At 44.5% G+C, this 20621-nt stretch overlaps 1 protein-coding gene across 1 annotated transcript; it reads right to left on the bottom strand.

Annotated features, from left to right (window-relative positions):
- Positions 1-15018: 15018 nt before the first annotated feature.
- LOC104858817 (spartin-like) lies at positions 15019-17022 on the bottom strand. The gene is given in 4 exon segments (XM_033764014.1): positions 15019-15813; positions 15815-16113; positions 16116-16329; positions 16331-17022. Coding segments are annotated over 4 exon segments (1995 nt in total). The 5' UTR covers positions 17018-17022.
- Positions 17023-20621: the final 3599 nt, after the last annotated feature.

Here is a 20621-nt window from a genome sequence, read left to right as displayed (position 1 = left end):
ATTGTTCGTTTGGTTGATTATGTGTGTGGGCGGGAGGCCCTAAAGCGGCTCCCTCCGGTAGGAGCATGGCGCCCTCTAGCGAACATTGTGGGAACTGACATCGGGTGAGTTGAACTTTGAGGAAAAGGCTAAGACCCGGAGGAACACGTTTATGTTGGAAAGTCGGCGTCCCCAAATCAGGGGCCACGTAAGCCTCAGCAAATATTTGTTAAATGAATGAATGTAGAGAACAATAATCCTTTCAGAGTGCCCTAAAGGAAAGAGTCATAACAATAAATTGTCCCCTTGTAGCTAGGTTAATTGTTAACTCAGAAGATGCCAGGTACGTCTTGCTAAGGTGCTAAGTAGTCCAGGCTGGCTTCAAACTTATCCTCCTGCCTCAGCCTCCCAAAGTGCTGGGGTTTACAAGCATGGGTCACCAAGCCTAGCTAGAAATTTTTTCTTTCCTTGTTGGAAGAGGAAATAAGGAAACAGTTTTCCAGGGAGGACTAGACAGCCACGACTGGAGCACAACCTTAGCTGGGTGTCTCTGCTGTGCACTGAAGAGAGAGAAGAAAGCAGGAAATAAGAGCACACAAGCCCAGGAACAATCAGCCAAGAAGTGGTGAGCTGCTTTCTTTTGAACCAGTGATTAAAAAAAAAAAGGCAGGTATTCCCGGGGGACTGGAGTATTAGCTGGAGGGTATTTGATATTACAGGGTTATTAATGTTTCCTGGTTACAGTGGCTGTGCTGATGTTAACCAAGGCTCCTTGTCACTCAGGGTGGGCAGCGAATGATTTGCCTGCGGAGATGTGATTCAAAATAACCTGTGTTGCTGGTGAGGAGGAGTAGAGGTCAAACAACATGATGATACGTGACAATTTCAGAGGTTGTTGTGCCCAAGTCGTGAAATCCCCAAGAAGACCACCAGGAAACTCTTCTGATGTAAATACACGAGGAGTTTATTGCAAGCTCGAGCCTGGACTCCCAGTGTCACTGATGCAGCGGCTTCAAACTGGAAGTCCTGATCCATTAAAGTAGCCTATTTTTATAGGGTTTGGGTGGATTGAAGTTCTCTCTATTCTGTTGCCTTCTTTTTTAATTTTCTAAATCTATTGGATGTTGCTGAGGCTCTTGCAAAAGTGGGAAGGAGTTTACTTTAGCTTGGGGAGGGGGTCGGTTCAAAAAGGGGTTAGTAGGGCTGGGGATTTAGCTCAGTGGTTCAGTGACCTGCCTAGCAAGCACAAGGACCCCAGTTCAATCCCTGGTACCAAAAAAAAGGTGGGGGGGGTTAGTATGCTCAAGGATGCAGTTTACTCTCCTTATCTCTATAGAGCCTCCTGTTCTTTCCCCTTGAGGTTGGAATGGCCTTCCTCCCATCCGCCGCTGTTCTTATAGCAACTAAGTAAATTAAGCAAACCGAGCAAATTTTTACTGCCTGAGTTAATTTGAAGTTTGGCCCTGACACCGGATGGCTTTTCAGCTCAAAATAGAGTTAATTAGGCTAAGGGGGGGGTCTTGGGATTTGGGCCCGATTTTTAGGGTCCCTCAAGGTGGGTGGCAGATAATTGGGGGTTCGTTCCACTATTCTCTCTGCTAAGGTCACACGTGAGAAATTTTCCATGATAAGTTTACATATGTTTGTGTCTCAGCCACTTTCTTATCACTGGAGCAAAACACCCAACACTGAAACCTGCTTCTCTAGTGAGCACCGACTGACACAAGTGTCACGCAGAATAGTTTCACTGCCCTAAAATCTTCTGGGCTCCACCCATTCCTTCCCCCTTCCTCCCTAACCACTGATCTTTCTACTGTTTCCCTAGTTTTGCCTTTTCTGGAATGTCTACCAGGTGAAGCCTTTCAGACTGGCTTCTTTCACTTAGTGGCATCCATTTAACGTTCCTCTGTCTTTTCGTGGTTTGACCTAAAGCAACATTTGATTCTCTAGACTGATAATTCAAATTGGGAATGTTTTGAGGACCTTTTGCTGCTTCTGCACTAAATGTTTTTCAAAGGAAGTTGATACAAATAATGTTGGAGAGTTCCAATTCTTTCACAGTTATGACCCTTACCAGCATGGAAAGGTGCAGCTGTGTAGAATACCGAGTAGGGGTGCAGGCGGGGATTACCTCGCCTGTTGAAGCAAGCGAGTGAACCAGACCCCCCAAATACCTTGTGCCTGAACTTTACCCCTTTTCCTCCCCAGACTGTTTGTTCAAATGATAAGTTAATAAATGCATAGCTTACCTTGTGGCTAAGAACAAAGGACAGGACATGTTATACTATGGCCTTAACTGTAAAGACAGGAATTTCCTTCTGGATACCAAAAATTGGATTTTCATCTAATGTGCAATCTGCTTCTGTAACCCTGTTCTTGCTCAAAGATGAGATCGTGACATTCTATTGTGCGTGTTTGTGGTTTTTTTTTTTTTTTTCTTTTAAAAACTGGGCTTCCCTGGTTGATCACTACCAGAGGAAGTTAGGAGCAGGAGCTCATGCTTTGGTCGCCAGCTGTAAAGGACTTTTACTATGGACATCTTTCATGGTGTGATTCTTTTCACTGTAATGGCTATAACACTGTCAGGATTCCAGATGTGGGTGGATGCCCAGCTGTAACAGAATTCTGAGTGAAGGCCGTGGGGTGCTCTTTTGGACTTCGGATGTTCCTGAGGAACTGATGTGATGTCAGTAGACCCCATCATCCCTCAAATTAGTGGACGTTGTTGTATGGCAGAAAGCAGACAAGCAGAAAGGTCAGGCCGGATTGTAAGTCCTTGCTCCACCCAAGATGAGGTTAGGTAGTTTGCTTCTGGTCTTCCCCTCCTGCGGTGGTGTCCTGACCACAGGGCTGTGCTTGCTCTCTCTTTTGGGGGAACAGACCTGGCTGAGATGGGCAGGAAAAGCAAGCAGAGGTCGGCATATCCTTTCAACAATATCTGAGATGGAGTTCAAAGAAGCAAACAGCGCAGCCTGAAAGGGCAGCCCTCACCCTGAGTGGTCAGGTGGGGTAAGGTTGGGCCACAGAAAGGCTCAGTGGGAAGCAAACCCTACTCAGTCCCTGGGTTGCATAGGGTGGCTGGTGATAAAACAGTCACTCAGCAGAGAGGTTATTGGTGCTGTAATAAGACTGCCTACCTTGGTTTTACAGATCAGCAAACAAACTGGAGGGCATTAGCTAACCTTTCGAATTCAAGTAAGGAGGGTTTCTTCGGGTGCTGAGTGAATTGGGCTCCCTGAACAGCAGCTGTGAGCTGGGCATGCTCAGGGACTGGTGTGGTCCTTCAGTTTCTGCAAAGCTAGAGTGTAGTCAGCTTTCCGTCACTGAGACTCACAGCTTAAGGAAGGAAAGATTTATTCTGGCTCACAGTTTTAGAGGTTTCAGTCCATGGTCGATTGGAGCCATTGTTTCTAGGACCAAATGAGGTGGCGCATCAAGGCAGACAGTGTGTGTAGGAGTAAAGCCATCACCACAGGGCAGCCAGAAATGGTGTCAGGGAGAGGGAGAGACAGTAGGTCTTACCATTCATATCACATATCAATCTGTCTGGAAACTTCTCCCAGACACACTTAGAAATGTGTTTCACTAACTTCTTAGGCATTTCTTAATCCAATCAAGTGCACACCCAAGAGCAACCATCACAGCTGGATTATGAGAGCCACAGACCTTTCCTGGGACTCCTTTTTCCAAAGATCTAGGAGTTTAACAGGACCACCTATGAGATTTAGAGAGTACAAGTCATTCCCATCCCCTTCCCAAAAGAAAACCGTGGATCTCAGTGACAACTTCTTAGTCAGAGGCTGCAGTCTCAGGTCCATATCCTCCCTCTAGGAACTTTAACTCTCTAGGAGAAATAACCCCATAAGAGGTTAGGAGGGTGGAGTAAGGGTGGCTCAATTGCTGTGAACTGTCTGAGATTCCCAGTTTTATTATTGAAGAAACGGAGGCTGGAGGAGGTGAAGGCCATGGTAACGTTACTGATAGTGGGGAATTGGGGCTGAACTTAGACATTGTAATTTTTGAATCCAGGAACCCATGGAGCAGAAGAAAGAGTTCTGGGCAAGGCAGTCAGTTACTCAGCCAAGAACATATAGAGAGAAGACTGAAAATGTTTCTGTCCTCTGAGGTGATTCCAGTTTGATGTGAGTAATAGACATCTTTATGGTTGACATTCAGCTCTGATTAGTTTGTCTGTGTTTTGATCCCTCCAAGTGAGGAATTTGAGGGTATGTAATTTATTTAGGGGATGTTCCTGAGAAACATCACCAGGAGAGCAGGAAAGTGGGAAAGAAGGGAGTGGAGGGGGACAGTAAATTTCCACTCTGGGGAGCTGGAGCTGAGTCCCCCTGAGAACTCTGCTGGGCACATCTTAGTATCATCCTCATCACATTTTCTTTTTTTTTTAATTGAATTTATTGGTACATTCTAGGTAGACAGTACAGTTACATTCATTACTGGGATCTCGTACCTTTACATGACAGGTCTAGGTTCTCATTTTTTCCCCTTGTCCCTGCCCTCCCTTCACCCCCTCCTCCCCTCCCCACCTTCAAACACTTTAATTCCATTTTTACATTTTCTCATATTTTTTTTCCTTTTCCCTTATTCCCCTTTCCCTATCGTTCTCACTGTCCCTACACCTTTGGTCCTTTTCTTCCTATTTCACATTGCTAATCAGGGAATGTTTTAACTTATCACAGATTCTAGCACAGCAGCCCCTGGTCCCGGGTCAGCTTAGAGGACATGGGGAGGATGAAGAGTGGCCTGACACCCTTCTGGGTTGCTCCTTCATGAACTCTGAAAATGTGATGAGAAAAGGTGTAGGGACAGTGAGAAGGATAGGGAAGGGGGAATAAGGGAAAAGGAAAAAATATGAGAAAACATAAAAATGGAATAAAGTGTTTGAAGGGGGGAGCAGAGGAGGGGGTGAAGGGAGGGCAGGGACAAGGGGAAAAAATGAGAACCAAGACCTGGCATGTAAAGGTACGAGATCCCAGTAATGAATGTAGCTGTACTGTCTACCTAGAATGTACCAATAAATTCAATTAAAAATTAAAAAAACATTCCCTGGACTGTTGTGAGAAGAGAGTGATGTGCAGCCTGGAAGTGAGGACCACTCACTGTGGAAATCACTGAGATTAAGAAAAAGGGTCAGAGGGAAGTCTCATTTGTTTTATAGCTGTATGGAGCTATAATTCACATACCACACAGCTGCCCTGTTTAAAGTGTGCAGGTCCATCGTTTTTTGTGCAACTAGCACCACCATCCACTTTGTCACCTCTGGACCCTGCACCTTAGTGTCACTCCCATCTTGCTATCTCCCCCCAGCACCGAGTGATCACAGATCTACTTTCACCATTTCACATAAATGAAATCATACAACAGGTGCTCTTTTGTTATTGGCTTTTTTCCTCTCACAAAATGCTCCCAAGATATACCTATGTTGTGCAACGCATCGGTGCTCCTTTTTTTTTTTCTTTTTGGGTGGTATTAGGGATTGAATCCAGGGCCTTTGAATGGAGATACCTATCCCAGGCCCTTTATTTTTTAATTTTGAGGCAGGGTCTCACTAAATCCCTAAATTGCCCAGGCTGGGCTTTAACTTGTGACCCTTCTGCTTCAGCCTCCCAGAGCATTGGGACTTATAGGCCTGTGCCAGCACACCTAGCTACTTCATTCCTTTTTATGGCTAATCATATTCCATTGTTTAGATATATCATGTTTTGTTTATCCACCTATCAGTTGATAGACACGGGTTGTTCCTGGTTTTTGTCTATTATGAATAACTCTGCTACATGTAGGCCTGTACTATTTTTTGAGTAGATATGTTTTTCTTCCTTTTGAGAATTTACAGAAGAGTATAATTGCTGGGTCATAACATCATTCTATGTCTAACCATTTGAGGAGCTGCCAGACACAATAGCACATTCCCACCAGCAGCAAAAGGTTCTAGTGTTCTAGTTTCTTAACATCCACATCAATACAAGAAGTAATTGACACATACTGGGGATCGAACTCGGGACCTTGCGCGTGGCACCAGTGATCTACATCCCCAGCCCAAATGTAGCCAATCTTTAAAAGACACATTGCCATCAATCTCCTTCCAAATACTCCCCCCCATTTCAAACACACGACCATGTCCTTGCCACTTTCTGAAGCAGCTCTGGAAGTTGTCCTTCCCGAGTGCCTCTGTGAGGTGTCTTTATTTATTGGTGTGGTCACCAATGCCTTCAGTGCTGCTGCCAGGCTCAGAAAAATAAGGCTCACCCACCTTATTCGCTGTGCGACTCCTGGCTTTTTCCAAAGTCAAAATGACCATGAGAGTAAGCATTTTGAATTCATTCAGGACACGGAGGCAGCCACGGTGCCACTCACACTTGTTATCATTCGCTTGCACCTCTTATCTGGCTTTTTGACTGCAGAGCCATTCTTGCAGATGTGAAGTGGTATCGTCTTTTGTTTTTGGTTCACCTTTCCCTGATGGCTAATGATGCTAAGGATCTCTTTATGAGATTATTGCCTGTTTGTATATCTTCTCTGCAGGAATATCTAACCATATCATTTGCCCCCTTAGAAGACTGAGTAATTAGCTTTTTATTACTGAGTTGTAAGAATCCTTAATATATAGTGTAGATCAGTGGTGTTGAGCCTATGGCAGGCACCTTGTTCGTTTTTCTTTTAAGACAAAAGATGTTAAGGTGTAAGTTGTTTTTTCTAAATAAAAGCTCAGTATTCAGGTTTAATTGCAGTGAGTTTGGGCTGGAGTTTGGACACTTGTCTCTAAAAGGTTCACCATCACTGGTTTAGATGAAGACCCTAATTAGATACTTTTCAAATATTTCTTCCATTATGTGGCTTCTATTTTCATTTGTTCTTTTTGTGATGCTGGAGATTGATCCCAGGGCTTCATACATGCTAAGCAAGCACTCTATTTCTGAGTTATATCCCCAGCCCTTTTTTTTTGAGACAGAGTCTTGCTAAATTGCATGAGCGGCCTTTAATTTGCAAACCTCCCAACTGGCCTCCTAATAGGCAAGTGCCTCCAACACCTAGCTTAGCTAAGTATCTTTTTTTTTTTTCTTCAGTACTAAGGGATTTAAACCAGAGTCTTCTCACTAGGATACATTCCTAGCATCTTTTTACATTTTATTTTGAGACAGTCTTGCCAAGTTGCTAAACTGTCCATTCTGGACTCAGACTTTCTATCTTCCTGCCTCAGCCTCCCAGATTGCTCAGATAAGAGGTGTGCACCACTTTTCTCTGGGAACTATATATATTTCTTCAGTACTAAGGGATTTAAACCAGAGTCTTCTCACTAGGATACATTCCTAGCATCTTTTTACATTTTATTTTGAGACAGTCTTGCCAAGTTGCTAAACTGTCCATTCTGGACTCAGACTTTCTATCTTCCTGCCTCAGCCTCCCAGATTGCTCAGATAAGAGGTGTGCACCACTTTTCTCTGGGAACTATATATATATATAGCTAAATTCCCAGCCCTGGGAATTATCTTTTATTTTTTTGGCACTGGGGATCAACTCGGGTCCTTGTGCTGGCAAGGCAGGCGCCAGAACCCCTGAGCTAAATCCCTGGCCAATTATCTTTAAATGCAAGGACCAAAGGTGGCAGCTCAGACATGCTGAAGGTATAGATGATGAGAGCCAGAAAGCGGCATCAGAGAGCCCCGCACCATGGCCACGGAACCAGGGTAGGAAGCCCAGATGGAGCCAGGCTGAGACAAAGCCAGGGCAAGAGGCGCTGACAGGTATGATGGCAAGAGGAAGAGGGGAAGGGCCAGGATTCTGGAGTCAGAAGGTGGCAGTCTTTGATTGCCCCAGGATACCCTGAGGCCAATTTTGTCTTGAAGTCCCTGCTTTCCCCTATTTCCCCTAGTAATTTTGCCTCCTCTTAGGCACTGACCCTCAGGACCTTGACTCTGTGATTCTCTATTCCTGTAACCAAGAGCTTTGGGGTGGAGGAGTTGTGGCCTAGGAGTCAGGGGCCTGATGTCCCACCTTGGGGTTGCTTTATCCTCTGCTTCTCAGAAGGGCTTCAAAGGAGCCTCAAGCCTTGGTGCAGAAGATGGAGCCCTTGAGCAGCTCATTGAGTTGCTAAGTTGCCCGGGCTGGGTTTGAACTTACAATCCTCCTGCATCAGCCTCCAAGAATACCCATATTCCAGGTATGTGCCAGAATGCCTAGCTCCAAATTTTTATATCCAAATTCCTTGTTGCTAATAACGCAGTCCTTAATTTCTCTCATCCCATATTTACTGTAGGCACTTCTAGAGAAGCTACACTTTGCTTAGACATTTCTTCAGCTGGGATTCCAGGTGTGTGCCACCACCTCTGGCTTAATGTCCCTTTCCTCAGAGCCAGAGCATCCTGTGGTTGGGCACAGCCCAGACACCGATTCAGGCAGCATTTCAGACTCACCAGTGACCTTGGTTGCCAGCCTCTATGCAGTGGGTCATCTGAAGGACCTCCGTGCAGGGTCATGATCTCAGGTCACAATTAACATGAACCCAGTGGCTTGCTGCTGCCGCCCAGGTGGAGGTGGGTGTCTGAGGCCACTAACAGCAGTGTCAAAGGTCTTGGACGTTTTGTGATGTGTCTGTCTGCCTATCGCTGAATGTCCCTGGGAAAGAGAAAGATATAATTTTCCCTGGTGTGACGCTTAGTCAGGGTTCCAGGGAGAAACTGGTGTGGCCATGCAGTGGGCCAGATGCAGGGTCTTTTAAATGTCCACATGCACCTCCTTTGTCTCCAAGCCAAGCCTAGTGCCAGTGTGACTGCATCGAGCTGAGCTCCACTGTTGGCCTTTGTGGCTTCTGGGACAGGCCTCCTCGGGCTCCTCTTCCCCGTTCTCATTGGCCTTCCTTCTTTCCACTGCGATACAGCTCTGCTCAGGACACACTGTCCTCTTTGGGAAGTGGCCGTAGCCTGGGCCATTTGAGATAGAGACCACCATAGTGGGGCAACAGAATTAGCACCTGGGTGTCAGAAAACGTTATCCTTTGTAGCACAGCAGGTTGCTACTTGTGAAGGCTCATTCTGACTGTCAACCTGATTGGCCTGAGCGATGCTTAGGAGATTGGTAAAGCACATTGCTGGGTGTGCCAGTAGATTGTAGGAGTGTGATCTTGGGGACAATATCTGGTGCCCAGATGCCATGAACTGAGCAGTGCTCCTCTGCCACATCCTTCACTCTGATGTTCCTGCCTTGCAGCATGCTGAGCATGGACTGAAAACCCTAAAACGGTGAACCAAGATAAACCTTTCCTCTTCTAAATTGACTTTCTCGCAGGGCGTGGTGGTGCACTCCTGTAATCCCAGCACTCGGGAGTCTGAGGCAGGAGATTTGCTGTGAGTTCGAGACCAGCCTGGGCTACATAGTGAGTTCCAGGTCAGTCTCTACTACATAGTGAGACCCTGTCTCAAAAAAAAAAAAAAAAAAACCCAAAAAACAAAAAACTGACTTTCTCAGATGTTCGGTCACAGTGATGAAAACCTAACTAATACACCCCTGTGCTCTTTTTCAACAGTCCTTTCATGAGACTGATAAAATCACAGAAACAGAAAGCTTATCTAAAACAAAGGAATTGTTACTAGGGAAAATATCTTACCAAACCTTCTATCTTTACTTGCTCTAGTAGACTTAAAAAGCATTAATTCTGGAGGCCACACAGCTGGGCACTATATTATTAGTTTCCTTTTAACTTCATTGTAAATAACACCTCTGATGTGTCTGTTATGATATCAGTTGCCTGAGTTACTTTGCAGCAACTTGAAAACAACCTTTTTTGAAAACACCACCTCTTCCCCCAAGCCTACCATATCTGACAGGTGCCTAAAATGGGACAGAAGTGTGGCATATCTGTTGTCACATTGTGTTGGTCTTCTTTGCTGTCCTAACCCTTGGGTAATAGATTCTGCTCAGGTCTGCACATAGGCATGCTGATCATTTAAAAATGTTCAGCCCTAGTGTAACACAAGGTTCATTTGGCCTGTTGCCCACGAGAGCTGCAGGTTTGCTTTTCCTTTCTTTCTTCCCTCTTTTTTGTGCATATTCTCATGTTTTTTTAACAACGGCAATAGCCTGAGCACCTCATGTCCTTCAACCCCTTAGTAAGGCCTGGAGCAGACCACAAGAACAGCTCAGCAACTCCTAGGATGAGTTCACTGTGACTACCTGGTGGTCCAAGCCTTGCAAGAAGACATTTTTTGGAACCACAGCCATGGCTAGTGGAAACTTACTGGATTTTTAGCTCACCTCAGTGAGTTCCCTCTTTTTTGGGGTCAGTGCTGGTTCCCTTCAGCTAAACCCTGTCTTCCCCTCCCATTAGAGTCTTGCCTGACTTGTGCTTGCAGGTTGGCTTGGTTTCATTTCTATTGCCTTTGTGTCAAAAGATTCCATTGTCTGGTATCAATGGAATCTGTTTTCAGATTTTTAATTTATTTTTTAATTTATTTATTTAGAGGCAGGGTCTCACTATGTAGACCTGGAACTCACTCTGTAGACCAGACTGGTCTTGAACTCACAGTGATCCTCCTACCTCAGCCTCCCTAGTGCTGGGATTACAGGTGTGCGCCATCACGCCTGGCTCAGATTTTTCATTTTGTGGGTGTGTGTGTGTGTGCGCTCTGGGATTGAGTGTCCTTTGCACTGAGCTACATCCCTAGTCCCCTTTCTAATTTTTAAATTCGGAGGCGGGTTCTTGCTAATTCCCTAAATTTCCCAGAGGGGGATTGGATTTCTGATCCTTCTGTAATTCCAGAGTGCTGGGATTATAATCACTCACTGCCATACCTGGGTGTTTTTGGTGTTTTAACCTTGACTATTTTGGAGGTGGTGGTTAATAGAAAAGACTTAGTTTTATCATCCTAGGCAGATTTTTCCTTCCCCACTTCAGTGAAGGGACAGGTGCATATTGGTGGGAAGGGTGAAGTCCATGGACAACAACCAAATACCATGTCCAAAGGGCAGAGAGGGGTGTAGGCGATGTCCAGCCTTACCCAAGGGGCCTCAACCCCAAATCCATGGGGCTCCTGTTACCAGGAGGCAGGGTGGTCTTAGGTTTGCTTCCTGCTGTCACCCTAACTCCCTTCATTCTTCCTGAAACAAAAACAAAACCACACTCAAAACACATAAGCAACACTTAAAAAAAAAAAAAACAAACCTGCGTGCTTTGATATGTTGTCTTGGGGCAGAATCTAGGTGCTAATTTTAATCTACCTAGTTAGATCTGTAGGAATATACATTTATTTTGTACAGTGCAAACCTATTTCTATGTATCTAGAACCCCTCCGCACACTGTGCTGGGTTGATGGGAAATGAGGCGCCCCTGATCACCGCCCTTCCTCAGATCCCGGGTGGTACTGCATTGTCCTGTGTTGCTAAGGTGAGTGGGCACCTGCTTGGCTCCTGGGCACAGACCTGCACCAGTGGCTACTCTATTCTTCTTTGTCCTTGCCCATGCAGCCTTTTGGAGTTCACCTTTTTGTGCAGCTTTCTTGCTGAGCTGGGAGGCTGGGAAATCTGTGACGTGCCTGCCTAGGGACTCTTGGTAGCTGGTTTCTCTCATTGTCTCACCCTCACCCTGCCCCAGTCTCTACGCTGCTGGGGAACAGGGTGCAGCCCCTCTCTCAGGACTGACTGACCTCTCTCTCTCTTTTGTTCCTTTCTCCTCCAGCCAGTAGTGCTGGGTATAGGGAAAAGAAAGCCTTTTTGCAAACTGGAGGAAATCCTTCTCCCTTTACCCCCTGTCTCCTGTGTTCTCAAATCCCCCTCTATCCTCCATCTGGGAATGGATGCTACTGGAAATAGTGCACAAAACCTGCCTGAATCTGCCCCTTTCTCCAGGCAAAAAGCACAGAGCCCACAGTACCTACAAAGAGGGGCAAGGGCATGGTAGAACCCCAACCCCCTAGATAATGATCAGATTTTTTTTCTTTTAAATTGAATTTATTGGTACATTCTAGGTAGACAGTACAGTTACATTTATTACTGGGATCTTGTACCTTTACATGCCAGGTCTTGGTTCTCATTTTTCCCCTTGTCCCTGCCCTCCCTTCACCCCCTCCTCACCTCCCCACCTTCTAACACTTTAATTCCGTTTTTACATTTTCTCATATTTTTTTCCTTTTCCCTTGTTCCCCTTTCCCTATCCTTCTCACTGTCCCTATACCTTTGGTCCTTTTCTTCCTATTTCATGTTTCTAATTGTCCCATTATGATCTTGAGTACTATTTTAGTTTTTCACACCAGAGAAACTATTTGGTATCTACACATGTGTGACTTATTTATTTCACTTAGGAGTATATCCTCAAAATGTATCCATTTTCCTATGTATGAATCTACTTACTCATTCTTTATGGCTGAGTAGTATTCCATTTTATAGAAAAACCACATCTTCTTTATCCAGTTTCCAACTGATGGGCAGTTGGGCTGTTTCCAAGTTTTAGCTATTACAAACTATGCCTCTATAAACATGGGTGTGCATATATCACTGTGGTATGATCCTTTTAATTCTTTTGGAAAGATACCCAGCAGAGGGATGGCTGGGTCAAATGGAACCTCTAATCCTAGTTCTTTGAGGTTTCTCCATATTGACTTCCATAGTAGTTGCACCAGTCTGCACTCCCACCAACAATGGAGAAGGATTCCTTTCTCCCCAAAACCGTGCCACATTTGTTGTTGTGTGATTTCTTGATAGCAGCCATTCTTTGTGGGGTGAGGTGAAATCTCAGTGTTGTTTTCATCTGCATCTCTCGAGTGACCAGTGATGTGGAGCACTTTTTCATATATTTACTTGCTGCTTTTATTTCTTTGTCTGAGAAATTTCTATTCATTTCAAATGCCCATTTTAGAATTGGGTCTTTATATTTGGGGGGGGTGTTTTGAGTTCTTTATATATTTTAGATAATAGTCCTTTGTCTAAGGAGCAGCTGGTAAAAAGTTTTTCCCACATTGTAGGTTGTCTCTTAGTTTTATTGGTTTCTTTTGCAGTGCAGAAGCTTTTTAATAAGATGAGATCCCAGTTGTTCTGCTAGCTCCTGTGCTACTGAGGATTTGTTTATAAAGTCTTTTCCTCTGCCAATGTCTTCCAGAGTTCTGCCTAACTTATCTTCCAGCATGTTTAGTGTTTCTGTTTTAATATTTAGATCTTTAATCCACTTGGATTTTAATTTAGTGCATGGTGACAGGTAAGGGTCTAGTTTTAATCTTTTGCAGGTTGAGATTGTTTTTCCAACAGACAGGTATTTGTTCTTAGTGCCTAGTTCCTGGCAGAATTTAATGTCTTTTACCATTCATAATTAATACCCTTTCAAGTTTATGTCAATAAGGTCACTTTTAAGATATGGGGACTGAATGCCAGAGAAACTATGTGGCTAGAAGACTGGAACTTTAAATTCTATTTGATCCTCCACTCCATGACCTCCAGAGGGCTGGGACTGCGTTAATCACCAATGGCCAATGACTGAATTATACTTATGTAATGAGGTCTCCATAAAAACCCTCAATGACAGGGTTCAGAGAGCTTCTGAATTGGGGAATGCATTCATGTGCCTGGAGAATGTTATATCCAACTCTATGAAGATAAAAAGCTCTATTTTAAGACACGTCAGCTTACTTTTTCTTGTAAAGGTTCAGAGTAAATATTTTAGGCTTCTGGACCTTATAACGTCTTCCCACTAGAGAGCAGCCATAGACAATATGTAAACAGATATAACTGTGCGCCAATGAAACTATTTTTGAAAAACAAATAGCCAGCTGGGAGGTATCTGCAGACCTCTAAGGTAACTTTTCAAATGTTAGGCTTTATTATTTGGCATTCCATCTCTTAAAAACTTAAAGTGGAGACTGATTGGAAGCTATTTACCAATTCTATTTCTGTTTTAACAACTAGTATCACTGGCCTTAGGAAAAAGCCCCACCACAAGCCCAATAAATACATATGAGGCCAAGCAAGTCAGATAATTTCTTTATTCACAAAGTGCATTCTTTGGCTAGCTTCAAATAAAGTCTAATTAGCCACTAGAAGTTCAGAAATTATATAGATGATAGCTATAATTACCAGTATTAATCTTTTAAATCAGTAAGCATAACTGTCCTTAGATCCTTACTCATATACTTGCAGCTTAAAGATCAGAGTTTTCTGTCTTCTGCCAGAGTAGAAACTGCTTATGCTTACCTATCATGGGATAAGCCTAACATTTCATCCCTTTACCTGGACCATGAATAGATTCTTCCCCTGTTAACTTATTAGCTTTTAAATATAAATCCCAATGAATGAATCAAAAAATAAAAATATATTTTTCATCGGTAAATTCAATTACTTAATACTGTAATATATCCTAGGTTTGTAAATACATCAAAACCAGTCACAATCTAAAAGACTTAAAGATGTATTTTTATTCATTTTAAATGAAAAATACCTCATTTCCTAACAAACAGGCAAGCTACCAAATAGTTTCATAAAGCCTCATTTTTATTTTCCATAGTCAGTCTCTTTCCTGTTTGAAAATGGAATCTGTGAATTCTTTTAGATTGTTTTTATTTAGCACACACACTGAAAATTCTGACAAGTACCTGAAGAGATCCACAATTAGTGCAAAAAGAATATACAGTATTTTAGAGGTCATTTTTTCCCAGTATAAATAGAGCTAAGCTTACTAAATAACAGATTTTATGTAAATATATAATTTCCTTTTCTTTCTGAAAGATAGCAGATAGAAAAATATTAAAATATTATTAGGTTTAGTGAGATTTATAGCTCATATATTATAAGCTTTATTTTAACTGCAAAAATATTTTAGCCATGTTTAGGGCAAAAATAAACTTATTAAGAATATGATTTCATTATTTCTAAAGGCCAGATACAAGAATGCTGATTGTTTTCCTTGTAAGTGGAATATCTGCCAGAACACTTATGGTAGTCATTTGATAGGAATGAATACATTAAAAAAATACTAGTTAATGTGTTGGAGAATTCCATATTTGCTTATTTTCCCCATTTGGAAAGGCTGTGGTATTGGTAATTTCATCATTTATCTTTCTTCTTTGCTTCTTTGTTTTCATCCTTCTGTCTTCTAATTTTTGTATTTGATGTTCCTTCTTCACCTTCCTTCTGAGAATTATCAGATATTTGATAGTCCTCAAGGAGTTTTTATCCCGTTTGTTTTGCAGTTTTCTTTACCATTGCTTTGATGCCAATGTTATCAATATTATAGGCAGTTACACCAACAATGATGGCAGAATCCACTGCATGATGTGTAGCTTCTCCTGCGTTATGACCGTATTTGTATCTGACAGTCTGTACAGTTTCTGCTGAAACATTGTCAACAATGCATTTAGCTGCACATTCCAACCCCTGCCAGACAGTTGAAAATCCTTGAACACTACTTGCTGCAACAACCACAGCACCATCCAGTGTAGACTTTTCATCTTTGTCTCTTTTAAGAGATTCTGGAACAAGTTTGCTTCCATGCCTCTTAACGTGTGGAGCTAATTCTTTTCCAACACAATTCGCTACAGTGCAAACTCCATCAACCAGGAAGTGGTTGACTTTGGCTGCTCCTCCTGTAGCCTGCTTGGCTATATAAAGTCCCTTGCTGACAGGTGGACTAACTTCCACTGGCTTTTCTTCTGGCTGAATCCATTCTCGGAGTTTAGAAGCACCTTTCTGGATTGCTTTGCCAGTAAATTCAGCACCTTTGACTAAACCCCAACTCACCCAGGAAGCACCTGACAAAATGTTTTGAGACACTTTCTCACTCCACTCAGGTAATTCTTTAGCTTCTTCTTCTGAAACTGGCCCACAGGGTACCATGTGACTCAGGGTTAACTTCTTCATTTGAAGTATCTTTAGTCTTTTTCTTGTATTTTCCTTTATGATGCACATCCTTGTTTCCTTGGCCTAATGAAGGGTCTAATGGACTCACATCACTACCAGAGGCTTCTCTCACTTGGTCAGAGGGGCATCTTGTTCTTCCAGAGATTTGAAATTCATCTTCTCCTTCTGCTCTGTTTCAGTCGGCCTGAAGTTGAAGGTCAGACATTTGTCTTAACAAATCCTCAAAGAGTTCTCTATCATCTTCTGGTAGTTCAGAGGATAAGACCACACCCACAAAGCATCCTGAGCTTGTAACATTGTATCAGGAAACATGTAGGCCCCCACAGAACATTTGAGAACTGGAGATCTGTCAGGGACCAGAGGATACAACCAGTCACAAACCTGAAGAAACCCAGGAGGGCGGTTTAAAACTGTATCAAGAGAATTATCCAAGAAACTCACAATTCGAAGGTACCCAGGATATGAAGGTGCACTGACCTCCCCAGCAGGATTTACAAAAAAAAATCTGTACTCCATTTGGTATCAAAATCAATTCATCAGCATCCATCCCTAAGGTCTCAAGAGGAGGTGGCTGAGAATTATTCCTATAGAAATCTCCAGTGGATGAAATTTCACCAGAATCTGCTCCATAAGACACAGTATAGTGACCCTCAACAGCCTGAGGAGTATAAGCAGGAGGAGCTTCTGATGAACCACTTGGAGGTGGTAAGGCTAGAGAAGAAGGTGCAGCAATAGGTCCTAAACTTGCAGTTGCAGTGTTTCCATTTATTTCAGCATGCTGAGGTGGTGAATTAGAGGACTGAGGCCCTGGTGACTTTTCACACATGTCTTTAGGTGGAAATTCTGGATATAACTTGTGTACCTCCTGAAGATCATTCCGTAGGGAAGTGGCAAGACCTTTCTCTAGAATTTCTAACCTGGTGTGTACATTCTGTAGTGTTTCTTTCATTTTTTGTTGCATCTGTCTAGCAGATTCCCACCCAGGGCCTGTGTGTTGAGGCTCTGTTGATATAATGCTGATTCCTCTGAGCAGGTGTCCTATTCCTTTCTTATAGTAGTTCTTTGCTTCTTCCTTATGACCTAATTCATCTGTATTCAGACCTTTATCAACATATAAAAAAGCATTCTTGTATGCTTCCCTGATAATCTTAATTTCAGCAGGTTCTCCATTCTGTGGCTCTTGCTCCATTTCGACTGCGAGCTTCTCAAACACTCGTCTGGAAATGGCTCCCCTGCCCCTGCCTCAAGGTCGCCACAGGCCTCCGCCAACCTGCGCCTTCCAGACCTGGCCTGCTCCGGCCCTCCCAGAAGGGCCCAGCCCCGCAGCCACCCAAGGAGCCTGGGCTCCAGCGCCTGAGCTGCCCTCCAGGCTCCCCGCCCGGCCACCTAATGATCAGATTTTGACCAACCCAGGCAAGGAGGGAGGTGCGACCCCGAGAGACATTTAATGTCTTTCTTTGATTTTTTTCTGACATCTTCCTGCTTCGTCCACAGGGGAAGAAGAGGAGAAAGAGCAGAAGTCATTGTGGTTAGAACTGGCTGTGTCTCAGCAGTGGGCTGCGTGAGCCTGCGAAGGACTCAAATCTCAGACACAGAGAGGAGCAGAGAAGATGAGAGCGAGGGTGGAGAAGGGGAGAGCTTGTACTTTGTGCTCCGGGTGTAGGAGGAGCCGGGGTGTCCTGTGGTCTGTGCCTTCTCTGCTTTCCTTTCAGGACGAAGTCTTGGAGAGTGTTTTGCACGAAAGGGTTTGGCATTGCCAGTCAGGGCAGGCCGAGGCACGGAGGACTTGAAGATGAGTATCCATGCTGACTGTGGTGACATCACAGGACATCACAGGAACTTGATCCTGAGTTTGTTCCCTCTGTCCGCCACCCCAGCATCTTCCTGACCAGTCTGTGTAGCATCAGCCACTCACTGTCTGAGCTGAGGCTGCTGTGACCATCTTGCATTCCTCAGCCAAGAGGCTTCTGGGTAACTGAGTTAATTTTAGCTGCAATTCCAGGATCATCGCTGCCGAAGAGAAAGAGCCTCATTTCTCTGTGCAGGCAATGGAGTTGGGCTGGACTGGAGCCATCTGCTCAGAAAGCAGGTGGTCATGGGGGTCTGAGATGGAATCACAGGATAAATGAGCCGTCAGTCTCTGCCCCAGGGTCTCATCTTCTTTGAGGGATCAAAGTCTAACTGGAGAACGCCTTTGGGACCAGGGCTCCCTGCTCTCCTGACCCCTTGGCTGGGAGCCCTGATCTTGCTTTTGCTGTTGCCAGGGTGGGGCCAAGGGCATGGTGTGGCCTGTGGTAGAGTAGTGAGCAATATCTATTCCTGCACTCAGATTGGAAAGCTCATCCTTTGGGAAAAAACAATGCCCGAGCAACAAGAGTTGGAGAGAAAGAATGTAGACTTTATGGAATGGTTAGATACCTGGGAAGGAGGCAGTCTAATGTCTCCAGCTCCCCTTCCTGGGTCTCTTGGGGAGATGGAGGACATTTGTATGGAAGTCAAGTCTTAGAGTACATGCAGAAGCCAGCATGTTTGAGAAGCTTGGTGCAGCTACCTGCAGCTGACTCCAGCCAGGGGCAGGATGCTCCCGTTTAAGTCAGATCAGTCACCACGTCCTGGAATCAGCTCAGAAAAGAGAGGAAGATCAAAGTAATGCAACATGAGCTGGGTATGATGGCGCACACCTGTAATCCCAGCACCCAGGAGGTTGAGGCAGGGGTATCACTGTGAGTTTGAGGCCAGCCTGGGATACATAGTAAAACCCTATCTAAAAAAAAAAAACCAAAACAACAAAAAACAGTAAAGTGGTGGTCACAGGCTTGTGACTGTGAGTCTGGCAGTCTTCGAGACTGAGGCAGGAGGACTGAAAGTTCAAAGGCAGCTTGGCCAGTTTCACAATTAATAGCAGTATAATAAACACGGGCTGTGTTTGAATAAGACACATAATTCCATCAGAAAGCTGTCAAAATACACAAATTTAGTTACCAGGCACTGTACTGCCATCTGTCCAAGTTGTAGTAAACACACACATTTTCCATCTTTGAAGGGAAACAACATGTGATAATATTTTTCAAAATAGGGAAGCCGTCCATGCTGTGAATGGCATTCCTTTCAATATGGCCACTGGTACACAGGGAACAGGAAGCCGGAGTTCATCTTTCTTTGAAATTCCTTTACTGTCTCTATTTCCTAAACAGTTTGTAAATTTCTCCTCTTCCTGTCTGCAGCTGCTGTCACTGTTTTATTTCAGGGGCTCATCTTTTCTAGCTCCGACCCCTGCAGCACCCCTGCACGGGTTCTCCCGCCAAGCCCATTTCCTGGACATGGCACGCTGTTCCCAGTACCCTGGATGCCCATGCTGTCTGCTGCTCTCTCTCAGCCTGAGGCTTTTCACTCCAGCTCCTGACGGGCAAATTCACACATGCTTCTGAGATGAAGACCAGGCGTTATCTGTCCTGTGCAGACCTCTCCCTTCCTGGGACCTCGTAATCCTCTCCTCTGCAGTACTCTGTAGTAATTGGGCAGTTCGTGGGTTTATCTTTATCCCCCACCCTTGGTTTTCTTTGCATCTTGTAGTGTCTCCAGGAAGCAGGCCCCTCTAGTCTTTGGTCTATGGTTCTTTGTGCCCCAGATGAAAGAATTCAGTCAGCACACACAGCCATGCAGAAATAAAGGTAGATTTTTATTGTAAAATAGATTCAGAGAATTATGCTTCAAGCAAGATGGTGGGTGGTGCCATGAAGACATCTGCCCTGAGTATGAGTTTGGAAGCTTTTTTATACACCCAAAATACTGGGGTATTTATGATGCTTATCAATACTTTATTTATCAGTTACTTTGGAATTGCAAAATGTCTTCCTCACCGTTTTTTTCCCCCTTTTTTGGTATCAGGGATCAAACTCAGGACCTTGTGCTGGCAAGGCAGGAGGCAGCACAACTGAGCTAAACCCCCAGCCCTTCATCTCCTTCTTAGATGGTCAGTGTTTCTTCAGGGGCTTTAATCATACGAGAAACTCACAAAAGATAATTTTAAAATTTAAGCCAGGTCCCAACCTAAGGCAGGAGAGTGTTTAAAGAACACTTCCTCTCCTGATATCATTGAGTTGTGGGCTGTGGCAGCCAGAACGCTGCGTGCTTGTTCTGGGGTTCGTGGGCCAGGTGGCCAGGGATCAGACGAATGTGCACCTTAAGATGTCACTATGTACTGAGGGATCGCTTTGGGTCTGAGACCTGACCAGTGATTATAAAAGTGATTATAAAACTGGTGTCTTTGTTTCTTTGCTCAACTGGCAATGCGTGCTATTTTGGGGACTCCCCCCACCCAGTCCATTCGTTCGCGAGGCCTGCTAATGTCTGTCGGTAGAGTGCACAGCACTTCCTCTTGCTCTGGGTGCACTCTGAGCACACCTCCTGACAGCACTGGCATGGTTTCCTAAGGGCAGGTTTGAGCTGTCCCCCATCTTGGGACAGTGATCTCCTTGAGTCAAGAGGTGTCTTGCCAATCTCCATGCCTGGACACAGTACCTGGTTCTGGTGGACCCCTCATTGTTTGCGTAACTGAACCTTCCTGGCTGTTTGATTTCTGGAGGTCCAGCCCCTTTCCCCGGGCCCTGCTGAGAGCCTGGGGGCGCAGCAAGAAAGGAAGGAGAGCTCAGCTTGCTGAACCTGTGCTCTTGGCTCCTGTAATTAGGGCTCCTGTCATTAGCCACTAGGGGGCAGCGGCCCCTCATCCTTCCTCACTGCAGGCCTGGAATCCGAGGCCACTTGCTTTCCACAGAAAAAATCGATTCCCTAAG

Source organism: Fukomys damarensis, unplaced genomic scaffold, assembly GCF_012274545.1.
Source record: "Fukomys damarensis isolate Sample0158 unplaced genomic scaffold, DMR_v1.0_HiC HiC_scaffold_16, whole genome shotgun sequence".
NCBI lineage: Eukaryota > Metazoa > Chordata > Mammalia > Rodentia > Bathyergidae > Fukomys > Fukomys damarensis.
This window is presented reverse-complemented; position numbering and strand designations above follow the sequence as displayed.